This window comes from Eutrema salsugineum, unplaced genomic scaffold, assembly GCF_000478725.1.
Source record: "Eutrema salsugineum unplaced genomic scaffold, Eutsalg1_0 scaffold_5, whole genome shotgun sequence".
NCBI lineage: Eukaryota > Viridiplantae > Streptophyta > Magnoliopsida > Brassicales > Brassicaceae > Eutrema > Eutrema salsugineum.
The window spans coordinates 5,119,775-5,133,898 of record NW_006256612.1 but is presented as its reverse complement, the minus strand read 5'-3'; the positions used below and the strand labels follow the sequence as shown (position 1 = coordinate 5,133,898).

At 33.6% G+C, this 14,124-nt stretch overlaps 2 protein-coding genes across 2 annotated transcripts; both read right to left on the bottom strand.

Annotated features, from left to right (window-relative positions):
- Window positions 1-742: 742 nt before the first annotated feature.
- LOC18992176 (dof zinc finger protein DOF1.5) lies at window positions 743-1,557 on the bottom strand. The gene has a single exon (XM_006415545.2). It carries the CDS (start codon window positions 1,522-1,524, stop codon window positions 1,003-1,005), a length of 522 nt encoding a protein of 173 aa, XP_006415608.1. The 5' UTR covers window positions 1,525-1,557; the 3' UTR covers window positions 743-1,002.
- Window positions 1,558-8,220: 6,663 nt separating this feature from the next.
- Window positions 8,221-13,392, bottom strand: LOC18992175 (protein SCAR3). The gene is made up of 9 exons (XM_006415544.2): window positions 12,968-13,392; window positions 12,149-12,312; window positions 11,670-11,793; window positions 11,420-11,549; window positions 11,260-11,327; window positions 8,986-11,146; window positions 8,804-8,896; window positions 8,587-8,703; window positions 8,221-8,451 (listed from the first exon to the last, which is right to left on the bottom strand). The coding sequence occupies exons 1-9, from the start codon at window positions 13,144-13,146 to the stop codon at window positions 8,404-8,406; spliced, it is 3,084 nt and encodes a 1,027-aa protein (XP_006415607.2). The 5' UTR covers window positions 13,147-13,392; the 3' UTR covers window positions 8,221-8,403.
- Between the last annotated feature and the right edge of the window lie 732 nt (window positions 13,393-14,124).

The window sequence follows — 14,124 nt, the reverse complement described above, 5'->3', positions numbered from 1 at the left end:
GACCAGTTTGGTTATGGAGTCAGGAGTTACTAGTTTGGTTTTATTTATGCGTTAGTGTTGGGGTCGATTTCAAACTTGACTTTACTTGCTAATTAATAAACAAATTCTGTTAACCTTTATCATCATTAGCTTTAAATTTACCTTTCACATTTAACACTAAAATGTGTGAAGATAATATTATCACCCATAAATGCTGATCTTAGTATATATTTTGACTGATTAGAGTTTTTCTTAAGATTTAAGACCAATATTTTTTACAATAAATATGTTTTAAGGATTCTTAAAAATTTAATTTCTGTTTGTGGTATTCTTTAGAATGTATTTTTATTTATTTATATCATCAGTGGTCTAAGTCTTATTGGAAAGACATCATTTAGAATAATACCCCACTTTTTGTTCATTTTTTCTTCATTCACAGTACAAATCTTATTCTACTTTTGTAGGTCTTCCCGGATATTGTTTGATTGTCAATTTAGTTTCTTATTTTCTCAAATGCCCAATTGAATGAGGTTTCTTGGTTAAACGTTAAACTAAACTAATGTCCATAATCTTTTAATTAACTTTACGTACACTTAAACGAAGCAATAACACTACCTGCGAGGCTAATCAAAACCGACATTATCTATAGTATACACATCTTCAAATAAATAGTTCTACGGGTTAATTAATGGTCAACGACACCGTCTCGCTGGTTTTCTTTATGTCTTTTCTTTTTCGAAGATAAAAATCCCACGAGCTTCAATTTACAACTAAAAAAATATTCAACAAGAGAATTGAAAAAAAAAAAGCGACAGCTGTTTAGTAGAGAAGCAAGTATTAAAAACCTCCTAATTAATTAATTAACTAGTTAATTTTTGTTGCTAGCCTGTACGTATCCAGTAAGCAAAGCAAAGCAAATTTAACCACGTTCTTTCTAACGGGTTAAAACTAAGGAAACCCAAACCCAAACCCGAAACAAAGGAAAAGAAACAGTAGAAAAAGAAAATTAAAATTTATAAATAATTAACAAGATTGACCATCGGTGTAGCAACGGAGTCTCTTCACCGGATAATCATGTCTGAAACCACCGTGAGACGCCGCAGCTCGCCACTCTTCCACCAACAAAGCGTCAAGCTCGACCTGATCAACAACGGCTCCAGCCGCAGCACCAAGCAACTCGGCGAATCCACCGACACGGCCCGGAGGTTTGGATTTCCGACGACCGGCGCCGACGGGAACATTCCGGAGAGCTCCACCTGCGGTCCAATAACGCTGACAACCTTTGCAGAAGTGTCTTGGTTGATTAACGTTGTAGTTATTGAAGTAACAGAACTTAGTCTCCATGCTCTTGCATCTCGGACATGCTATGATCTTGTCTGGACGCTTCTCCGCCGTTAGATCCGATGGTGATGATCTAACGACTGTTGTTGTTTGTAGCTCTTGCTGTTGCTGCTCTTCTTTTTTAATCGTTTGTGTGATGTTACTGGCGTTGAATGTTATGGTTTTGCCGAAGAGTTTGATTCCTTGGGAATCTTGGGTCGCCATTAAAATGAGAAGAGAGAGAGAGAGAGAGAGAGAGAGAGAGAGAGAGAGAGAGAGAGAGAGAGAGAGAGAGAGAGAGAGAGAGAGAGAGAGAGAGAGAAAAGGAGAGAGATGTGATTAAGTTTCTTGCAGTGATGAAAGAGAGAAGAGACGTTTATAGGACGAAGATTTTCAATCTTCTTTATTTATTTTTTTTATAAAAAGATTTTGGAAAACAATATTATTATATCTTTTTCGTAGGAAAGGAGAGAAAAGCAATAGTGTTAGTAAGAAGAATATATATATGAAAGAATATGTTAGGCGCATTTATTGCTTACTGCATTCAAAGTTATATCGATCCATATCAGCTGACAAAATGTGTGTATTCTTTTTATTTTTCTCCAAAACTGTGTATTCAGTACAATCTACTCCGTCCGTATATTTAATAAAAAGTTTGTTTTTTTTGGAATAATGGTGCTTAACAATTCTTCTTATTATGTTCATGACTTTTATAAAGATCTTTTAGTACTATTTTTTAGTACTTTTTAGTCACTACTAATAAATGAGATGTGCATGTGTTGTTTTACTTTTAATTGCTAGCTAAACTTGCAAAATAAATTCAAAACATATTCAATATGAAAGAGAATGAATAATTTTTTTTCTTTTTCTTTAGCATCAATTATATAAGTTAAGCTTGTAAATAGTTGGAATATAGAAGCATAACAAGTGCAATTTGTTAGAATAAACAGAATAATAGCTAAGTAGTGTCTATAAGATTAGTACTATAATAACTTACAAGACATCCTAATGGGTGTATTTCCTGGATAAAAATGGTTTTGATGGGTTAAACTAACTCACATACACTGTTTTATGTTTAAATAAAAATTTAAATGTGACGTTTGGTTGTGCCAACAGTGATTAATTTGGGGTTCTACCACAATTTTTTGAACCCAATTTATCAATATGACTTTTTAAAAACTTCAATCTAAGATTAAAATGCAAAGTTTGTGGTTCACGCAAATACCCCTTTTTTTTCTCAATCTTAAAAATCTAAATTAGTATAACGAAATCAGAGTAACAAAAGATGAATATTTAAGTGACTGAAAAAATTGTTTATGCTCCTATCAATTGAAAACCGGATCTGTTAAATCAATCCATGGTGATTTAGTGGTTGATGATTCATTCTATTAGTTGAATATAAAGGTTCGAATCATTCCATTTTAAATTAAATTCACGGTTAACCACATATAGATGTTTTAAATGACAAGAAAATCTGAATTTTCAGAAGTATTAGGAATTACTTTGGGTTTCGACTTTGGGTTTCGACTTTGGAGTTTCCCGGTTATTAAAAAACACAGCCTATTAACTTTATAAAAAAATATGCATTTTTTCTTGTTTATATACGTATTGTTTATTACAGTTTTACTTGCGATGTTTAAAGATCTAGAGAATTTATACTTGAATATTTTACAGAGTAAATGGTGACAAGAGAATTAGAAATATTAGGTTCATTCGGATTTTATGATTTTAGTAATACATGAGAACGTTACATCATTATATTTCACTGATTCTTATTTAAGTGAGAAGGATTTGGATTTGGACAAAGCCGCCAAAGAGAAATACTGTATTGCGTATGAATAGCCTTATTAATAGGGATCAGCTTTTCAATTCAAAGACACACATCATCTTGCAGGCCCCTCTTTCCAGGTGTGTTCCCGGTCATCCTTCCATTTTCTTCATTCGTTTTTATTTTATTCCAATGTGTTATATATTGTTAGCGAATTTCGAATTTCATCTGAGAAGAATAACTTCCTTTCTTTTCGTTTATATACTTCGTATATCAGAACAGTTCGAGTTATATAATAAGTTATGAAAAGGTAACAAATCGATAACGTTTTAATGATGTGTAACATTACTTCAACCGATGGAATGGTGTTGCCGTATAAATTGACGTAAATGATCTGTATTTCTTTTTAATATTGAAACTGCATGCAGAACGACTATTTTTTTTTTTTGAATTTATTATTGAAAGGTGTAGCAAGATTTTACAAGGGTTCATGTATGTCGATATAAGGATGACATCTAATTTGAAGGACTTTGAACCAAATGAAAGAAATAATTTGGATGTTGCTGTTTGTTCTCTTCGATTAATTTTATCAAACAAAAACGGACAACCTATCTCTTCTTATCAGTTATCAGTAAAATTGGACTATAAAGTTTGTGCTATTTTCCTGGATCGAATTAATAGATATTGCCTCGGGGGAAAAAATGTTGAGCAAAGCATGTTTTGAAAATATTTCATTTAAATTAACATTATTCACGTACGTTATTAAACGCTAAAGAGAGTGTAAAAGATGAGAGAAAGTGAAAAAAGAAAAAGAAAAGAAAAAGAGAAAAGAAAGCACTAATCGATGTTCATGTTTCTCTTTTCTTCTCAAATTCGTGCTTTTATACTTATATGTTTTCTCATTGGAACCTTTATACTACATAGTCGCAAAAGAACAACTTTTAAGTACTTTTAAAAGAGGTCGACTTTTTAGTTATTATATATAAATAAAAGCAATGTTTAAGACTATTCAAAAAGGGAATATAAATGTGCGTAAATATATAAATATTGAGAAGAATAATTAATTTCATCATTGATCTGTTTTTGCAAATTATATTAGTTGCATATTAGGACCATTTTAATTTGAATTGAGCTATTTTAAAACTATTATAGCATAACTAAAAAACAATAAATTTAAATTTCACTTCCAAAAATCATAAACATTTTAATGTTAAATAATACAAGAATTTAAGCATAAATTAATCATCATTTCCAAACTAATGAAAATAATTCAATATTTAAAAAGGTAAATTATAAGAAAAATGATACTAATAGGATTATCTTTACTTATTCGTTATTTTTGATATTTCTTCGTTTTAAAAATTGAGATCACATGTTCGATTATGGAGTACTAATACATATTACATTGCGTGCTACATTTCTTAGACAACATAAGCATTTTAAAAGTAAAGGAAGTTTAGTCATGCTCCGAATAGATGTAAATTATATATATATATATATGTGTGTGTATATAGACACATATAATTAGTTGTAACTTGTAAAGGTGGATTATCTTTTCTTAGCCATTGTTTCCTTCTTTCTTTAGGGTTTCAATGGATTTGGTGACTAACTTTTGTTTGTTGCCCGATTTTTTCTTTTCTCCTTTCAAATCTTAAGCTTTTCAATATGTGCTTCTTTTGGGTTCAGAAAATTCACTTTATGAAAAGGCTCTCTTTAAAAAGAAAAGCAAAATCTTTTGTATGGGTTTTGTTCTTTAATCAATTCTATCTTTAATAAAGCAATTTAAAATTTAATTAGACGAACAAAGAAAGGATTATTAATTTTTCTTTAATGTCTACTATTATAGAGTTATGACTCATACTTTATTGATGAAAGAATAAAATAATAAATTATCCATTTCTATCCCAGCTTGTCGGATTTTGCTCTCATATATTTGTGCTACCCGTATTTAAAAATAATTAGAGGATCAAAGTTGATTTAATTTCCCCGCATGGCCGTGCATGTATAATGCAAGTTAGTTATGTAATCTTATGTTTATTATTTTGAAAAAACTATATACTTTGGGTTTATGTGGAGAACATGTTTGTTATTAATTAATAAGAAGTTTCTTTCCGAGGGTTCCAACTTTTAATACTAGTGGTTCCATATTCCACAGTTTAAAAGAGACATCCAATACAATTAGGAATGTTTAATAATTGCTAGATAAAGTGGAATGAATTAGCAAAATAAACTTTATACGTGTTTAATTTCATTGGGAAAAAGGTGCACTTTTCGTTGAGGGTACATGCATTCGAAATCTTTTTTTTCGATTAAGAATGTAAAAGTTAAAGATAAATAGGACGAAATTGAGGAGCATTATTTTTTTTTTATGAACAAATAAATACATTTCAAGGATGTGTTTTCCGTTTCGGAGAATGTTAATTACAGTATGCTGACACTGTATAATACGAATTTGAGAGTTTGCTTTGCAGAATGACAATCAACCATGAGGCTTAATATCCTAGGAGAAAATAAAAACCAACCTGATTAAGACTAGCCCAAAAAATTTAAGTCCTTATTAGATATTTGGATTTCGTTGAAGTGTCCGACTATATATACCTGGAGATGAATAAGCTTTTGGACAGAAAATTTCTCGCTGCATGTCTCATGAAAAATAAATAATGTGAACCCAAAATCAAAGGATCAAGTGGTCCACATGCAGTATTTACACATGATAGAGTCGACCAATACTATAGCAAGTTTTACGCTTGTTGACCTAGAGCCGAATCCACCGTATCATTACGTTTGAACTACCGTGTTAGATACTAAACCGTTCCGAATGAATTACGTTGTTGATAGATCGCTTCTTGCCCCAATCAAGAACCAGTTTCTCCGCAATTAGAAGTAATTTTGATTTAATATATTCCATCTAGTCTATATGACATTATAAATACATCTTTGGTACGTAAATGAAACTAGCTAAGATAGATAAATATATTTCGCGTGGTTAGGCTACGATCAGAGGATCAGCCGATTGGTTATTACATAATACTTTAAACACATGTAGTTGAAACGATTAATTATGTCTATAACTTACTTTTCTAGGAATAGTTAATTCTTTGTATTTAGATGCGAATTGCATAACAAATATAAATTGAATAAATTTAACTTATTGAATTTCCGTGATGCATTTCAAATTAAATTCGGCGTTCAAATATTATTATGTTAAAGAAATCAAATTATCCGCACTACAATTCAATTTTCTAGTGATAGACTTCCAAATTATAATGGTAAGACTAAAAACCAAATTTTAGATGACTTTTAATTATAAAAGAATAGAATTGTCGTTTTCGAAACTTAAATATTTTTGACTTATTATTGGTATAATATCCTAATTTTACACAATATATATAGGCTACTTAGTTTAATTGTTTATTTGATATGAATTTTTTTTTCTTTTAAAACCTTGGTTGCTGCTTTAGTCATGGACTCATAAGAGTACATCCAAGATACTCATTTCTTGATCAATATTCAACGGGCACTTTCAATAACGACAAAAAGATGTGTAGACACAATTATGTTGTATACTTCTCTATCACTCAGTTGAGATTATAATTCTGTCACCCATACTTGTATAGTTCAAGAATAAAACCAGATGAATATTGTTTCCGGAAAAAACTATATATTATATAGTTCAATTTATTGTCACATGCCCACAAGCAAATTTCTAAGATTTAATATTCGATGTTAATTAAATGCGAGACAGACATTGTAGATAAATTGTTTAGCAACGTACTATAAGATAATAATAAAGTATACACACAAGAACATAACCTCAATTATTTTTATTTTTCGATTCAAGTGGAAGATTTAAGAAAACAATTAAAGACCACAGCATATAAGCGAACTTCACGGCCTAATGGTTCTGAAGACATTATCTTCTTCGAAGTCTCTTCTACTCGCCAACTCACTTTTTGATTTTTCTTTAAAAGTTATTGTAGAACAAACAAAACCACTTATTAATTTCTTTAAAAAATATATTTAGTATTTTCTCCTTTGAACTTTTTGATTGCGATTTTTTTCCATAAACGATAGCACAGCTGATTCAAAACTGAGCTCCTTCCGTCTAGTATTTAGATCGAATAAATAAAACATATTTAAAATGCATTTCAAAAGTATATTTATTTTCCACTACTTTTACATTAACGTCAACCTTCATAAAGAATTAATTGAGCATAACAGCTTATATATGTATATATATATTTATATTTTCATTTCTTAAAGATATATATCACGTACGACAAAATGTACTTGTCTACTACACAATATACACATGTATAAGATTCGATACAATATAAATTGCTTGCACAACAAGAATAAACCCTATATCCTAATATAGGTTGTCTCTCCGTAAGCTACGGTTGTCGTGTATAAAGTAGTTTAAAGAGAAGAATTGGAATATGAAGCAAATATCAGATTTACATTGGATAGAATGAGGACATTAAAAGACCTAACGTATATAGTTTGCAAAGTTCCCAAATCGAAATGATCTTAGTGTTTATGGTAGGGTCGTCGTTGTGGCAACCACGTGTCTCAGGTTTAGTTGATGTTTATTCATATGGAAGAATTCAAGAATGTAATTAAAGATGATATAACACACATCAAGAATCGACATAATTTTTTCATGAAGAGAATCGATTACACTGACTTATGTTCGGTTTTGATGCAAGTGTCCAGTTTTGGTCTCCTTTCTATTGGCATTTTGTTTATCCTCCCTGATAATATTCTTTGAATGGACGTATGAGAAGTGAGAACATATGCTTGTTATTCCTAATTGGAAATATATCGAAAAGGATTCTTGTAATATGGAACTTATCCATTGAAAACTGGTGACTCTGCTTTACTCATCATTGATAAAAAATGTAAATCTCTTATTAACTTTAGCCATTAATGTTCACATAGTTCGTAGCTAACAGCTCGCAGTTAACATACAACCCGTAATTAGTTGTAATCTTTGTGATTTCAACAATTCGAAGGCTCCTCATAATGCCTAAACTTGCTGAAGAGGTATATACCATTTCCAAGCCTAGATCGATGATTTGTTATTGATGTGTTAACTGCTTTGTACTCTGTGTCATTCTTGGTTGAAATCAAAAGTTCCACAATGTTATTAGCTTATACTTTTTTCTTTAATCTTTATTTCTTGAACTACATTATTTTTCCTGAAGATACAGATACAAAATTTACACATCATCTACACAATCCACACATTAGACATGATATGATATGATACAATAAAAATGCTTGCAGGAAGTAAATAACAAAGATGAATTTAGAATCTTTGATCAAAAGGGTTTTTACGTATCGCTCCATGTATCGCTTTCATCTCCATCGTTAGCTACAGCCTGAAAAGGAGAAGCGAGAGAAAGTGAGTGCGTGATAGATAATCATGTGTTGGAATTAGGACCAAAAAAAAAATACTTAGATACTGAACCAAAGATTAGGTTTGCTTTGGATATATAGATGTATAAAAGATGAACCTGGCGTATTGAGTTTGCTTTCTCCAAGATGGCGCTGATCTTAGTGTTTATTGTAGGGTCAGTTGTTGCGGCAGCAGATAGCGTCGTTGTCATAACCACAGGTCTCAGTTTGCATTGCTGTTCACAAGAAATCAAGAAAGTACCAAAAGATGATATAACACATCAAGAATCCAAATCCAACTTTTTTTTTTTCACAGAATGAATCCACTGCACTCACTTGTGTTCTGATTTGTTGCAAGAAGTCTCCAGCTTCAGACTCTTTTTCGTTGGCACTTTGTTTGTCCTCCCTGACATTATTCTTCAGATGGACCTATGAGAACATATGCTTGTTAACATTCGATTGGAACTGACCCACACAGTACTCAAATAGGAAGAAAAAAGTAAAAAACTTCTCCGTACCTTAATTTCTCGTTTATGAGCAGAAGTCACTATGTCAGGCAGTTCTTTGTTGACAGTAGGCAATGACATATGCTTCTCAAAGGCGAACCTGAGAGCATCTTGTAGTTGTAGGGACTGCTTTGTTTTGTCGTCAAATCTCTCTGAGTCTTTCTTAGAAACCATCCATTGCACAGGTGGAAATGGCGGTGGTAAAGGCTCAGCAGGATTCTGAAGGTATGAAAAATCTACAGCCACACCACCACTTTCTGATTCAATATCCAGAGAAGAAGCTTCAGCATTGTTATCGACATGCCTACTTTCATGGAAGGAATCATATAGCTCTTGCTCTTTTCTTTCATGGCTGTCACTGGATCCTTCCCATTGCTCAGAATTTGACAAGGAGTGATTATCGCTAATATAATCGGTATCTGACATGTAAGGAGAAGATCTACAAAAAGTGTCGTCGTCTGAATAAGAATCAAGAAGGGAAGTAGCAGCCTCTGGAAGCAAATGAAAGGAAGAAAATGTATGATTGTTGTTTTCCCCATCTGAAAATTTCAGCTTCAGCCTGGAAGCCTGAAGGGTGTCAACGGGATTGAGAGATATTTTCATGTGTTGAAGAGGTGGTGACGAAGTAATCCAATCAATAGGAGCTTCGTCTCTAAAGGGATCCATCAAGGTTTGCTCATCAATGTGTTGGTCACAAAACCTGCTCTTCTCTGTCGTCACTTCATCGTTCTCTGGAATAGTTTCTGGTACAGTCTTTCTATCATGGGCAAATGAATCTTTTCTGCGGAAACCATTAGTGAGTAACTTGTGACCGAGTCCAAAAACTCCTGAAGAAGTCTCAAGGCACTCTCTCTGGTCTACAACAATCATGGCTTTTCTATCTGAACTAACTGGATTTTGGGTTCCTGGAGTTGCTAAGCTAGAATTATTCAGAACATGTCTATGTGAAGCATTTTCAACAAGATCATCTGGTTTGTCTTTTTCAGCACCTGCAGAACCAACTGTCATTTTCTTGGTCTTGCAATCCGGACTTAAAGAACATGGCGCTGCCAAGACTGGAGGTTTCGATGGTTTCAGTCCCAACAGTCCCCCATTAGTCCATATTTTAATACCTTCAAAATCACGAGAAGTTTCAGCTTCTGATGTTTGATGTTCTTGTAGGTCACTATGATACAAGGAGTTTGAAGAATTAGATAAGCTCTTCTCAGGTGCCGGAACAAATGTAAATGCGATGATGTTATCTTCTCCACCGGAAATGTTACTTGTACAACGATCATTTCGTGGTGAACGGCTGATATCTGAACTCACCCGTGTATCTTGATGATTCATTTCATCAGATGCATTTATAGATGAAAACCTTTCCACTAAACCGCAAGATTTCTCGTCATTTCCAAAACCGTAGTCCATAAGCCCTTCCACTGATCTACAAGATTCTTCGACACTGTTGGCATTCCTCTCTGTTTCTTGCTCACACGCTGATGTTTCCAATCTCTCGTCTGTAAGACCACATGAACTGCTCACTACTTCTTGACTAGTTTGGAGCCGTTGATCAGTTTCAGATTCCGATTCGATAGTATTAAGCGCATCAACAAAACAATCCCCTTCACTTTCAGTCTCAGGTTCACTATCCCTCGGTTCTCCCACAATCTCAATCCCAGTTTGTTGTTGTAGTCCTGATTCTGATTTAGCATTTTGAATGTCCTTAGAATGGAAATCAACTCTACCAGTCCCTTCTTCATTGCTTGCTTTCTCGTCTAGTGCATCCACAACAGAGTTCGTCTCCTTCATATCTGAAGCCTCATCTGTATGCAAACCAATAGATTCCACTATCTCTGCTTTCTCATCCCAACTAACGCAAGAAGAGCCACGAGCAGCTTGCCCTTGAGAAGGACTAAACTGAAAACGATCATGTCCATCTTCGGTTTCACATTCAGAAGCGATGGTGCAAGAGCCCGGTGTCAAGGTGGATGAAACGAATATAACTTTTGGTTTTTCTCCAGTCTTCAATGAAGAGGTTGCGGTTGAAAGGCATTCGATGTAGCCTGAGCCACTTCTGGAATCAAAAGAGTGAGAATTACGATCTTGCTGATCAGATCTTTGTTCCATGTCACTGGTTGAGGCAGTTTTAGACGAAGAGGTTTGTCCACTGAAACTAAATGAAGTAAATGTCTTCCTGAAATAAAAATTCCATGTTTTAGTTATACAATGAATACGTTGAAAAGAAACCGAGTTAAACTATTCGTTGGGACACGTATACTAACTATGCCAATAAAATCTACATTCTACCTGGCACTCTGGTTAGCAATGGAGGCCAGACGTGACATATCTCGACTCCTTGACGATGATTTCTTCTTCTGTCCATGTCAAAGAAACAGACCTATAACTATCATGTGCAAAAAATTTCAACAGCAAAAGGTTAATACCAATTTATTCTGAGAAACCACACCTTAATTTTACAATTCTTGTTATTATTTTGGAACTTTTTGTTTCCTTGAACCAAGTTGCTTGACGCTCTTCTGAAATAAGTTGGATCGGAGTATCGCTTCAAGCAAGAACCAGGACCATTTATATCAAATCTGAGGAAATAAAACAAAAAGTTGAGTGTAACATGATGGTACATGCATATCAGATAAATATATTTTACCCTGCAAGTTGAAATAATACAATATTAAAGAGACTAAAACTGCGAGTCATACTTATCAAGAAAATGCAACCGTGGTGGATCCCTGCACTCCTCATAGGGATCCATGATAAAATGCGGCAAGTCGTCGTAAATTAGGTGATTCTGCTCAATTGGGATACGAGGATGCCACTCCAAACCTGAGAACGGCATAAAACTCAATCAATTCAAAAAATAGAAACCCAAATACTGATCCTACTAGAAGACATTTCGTATCAATACAGCGGGACTCACCAACCATTACTGACATTTCTATTTTATGTCTATCTATACTAAAGTTTCGCAGAAATTGTAAATAATTTAAATCATTCAAGATTCTAAGCTAGCCATCTCCAGGGTAAATTAGTATAGGGGTAAAAGAAAAGGCATGTGAACTGGGCCTACAATGAACTCAGATGACATAATTTATTAACTAAATTAATGTCAAATCTAACAAGTATCAGACACCTTGGGTCAAGACAATAAGACAATTGACAAGAGAGAACAAGACAAAACCTCCTGTGTATGCAAAATGTAGGTGAGTTGTTTGTGCAAGCATCGCCTTTTCTAGTGGAGGCACTGTAGCTTCTATATACTGCAATCTGATCTTCAACTGATTGCTTCTTGAAGCTGTAGCCATAACTTCCTCCTGTATGCCATGAAAAATCTCTGTTGCAAACCTGAATCAACAGAAAGAGCAATCTTTTAAAAAGGTCCTTCCTTTCTGCAGCTTATTACTTTTTACATTAATTCTAAGACGACCCTTTTGAACCAGAGACCACTCCAAACCAAAACAAGTTACAATTTTGATAATCCAGCAAGTGTTTGTCTAATTATTGGTATCTTACTTTGGAGGGTCGATATCAGAGACACCACCACATGAGGATTTTTCCTAGAAGCATAAATTAAGTTAACGACAAAAAGACCAAACACCACAAAAGTGAAGATTTTACAGATATATCTTAGGGGAATGGTAAACAGAAGCAGCAAAGCATTCGCAGAAATTTTAATCAATAGAGAAGGCAAAGGAAGAAAAAGAAGAAGCTTCTTCCTTTTTGTTGAACCCTAGCTCAAAACCTTCACTTTAGAAAACTTGGAATAAAAAATCTCAAAAGGGTCATGCAATCTTGTAATGATCTCAAACAATGAGTTCCTAATTTATCGCTAGAATACCAATGGAAGCCTTAACCCGTATAAAACCAATTACTTTCATGCAAAGCGATGATTCTCATCTCTTTAACTTCACCATTAGCTCAAAGAATCATTCAACAGTAGACACCCAAATTTTTGTCAAAGGCAAAAAACAGAGATTGAGGGCTCGAATTCAATACTTACTCAGCGAGATCACCAAGCTGACGCAAGATCCCTACAAGTTCAGAGACAGCAACGCCGTTGAGAATCGCCTTGGGGTCTTCACGATCGACATTTCTACACAGCTCGGTTTGGCCCATACCGTATACATTCCTTAACTCAAGCCTAGAAAGCGGCATTTTTGTATGTTGAATCAAAAGCATAAAAACCCAGTCTTGGTAAATGCACACACTCAGAAAAAAAACTGTTCTTTGAAAGCATCAACAGAGCTGGAAAAAAAAATTTGGAGAAAGAGCCAAATGGGTCTCGACGAATCGAGGAATGGGTTTCGAGGAAAAGTGGAAAAGATTAATGATTGTTTATGGGTTTCTAGTGGGTGGGATTGCGGCAGCTTAACTGCCCAGAACAGAGAGGGAAATTTTTGGAGGCAGAATGTGAGAGAGAGAGAGACTGTGAGAGAGAGAGACTGTGAGAGAGACATTGCCAATACCGCAAGCCATTCCTTTCCATTTCATGTGTTTACAGATTTGAAAAGACCGAACTACCCTCAGCTTTTGTGTGTTATTACGAGATAAGACTTTCATCAAAGTAGGTATTTTTTTTTCATAAAAAAGTTCAAAGAAAGTAAGGTTATTGGTTCGCACGATTTATTAAACATGTACTGCCATTTTGGGTTACGAATATCTTGTTCGTAATTTAAAATCTAACCTATGATAGTTTTGATTACAAAAATCATTTTCGATTTTGAAGAAATATTATGAATCTCGTCATAACTGTCGTTTAAGCCAATCACTTCTGTCTTTTGTGTCAGAGTCATTTATTTTACCTTGTCAAAACTTTATGTATAGAAAAGAAATTGGTTACGATTATTTTGATAGAACTTAAGTAGAGTGAGAGGATGTCACTGTCATATAAATGTTTTTGTGTCAAGATTTGTACTTATTAAGATGGGAATTTGTATTCTTGTCAATAAATAGAATTGTTGAGTTGGTTACATGTTTAGAAGAAAATTCCAATGAATGAGAAGCACATACACAAATATATAGTACATTTCAAATACTTATATGATAATGTCGATAATTCTTTTGGTTTGAATAAAATTTGGTTCTATCAAAATAATGTCGATAATAATGTCAAAACTTGCGCACATCACTGATGTAAAACAGTTTTTTTTTTTGTTT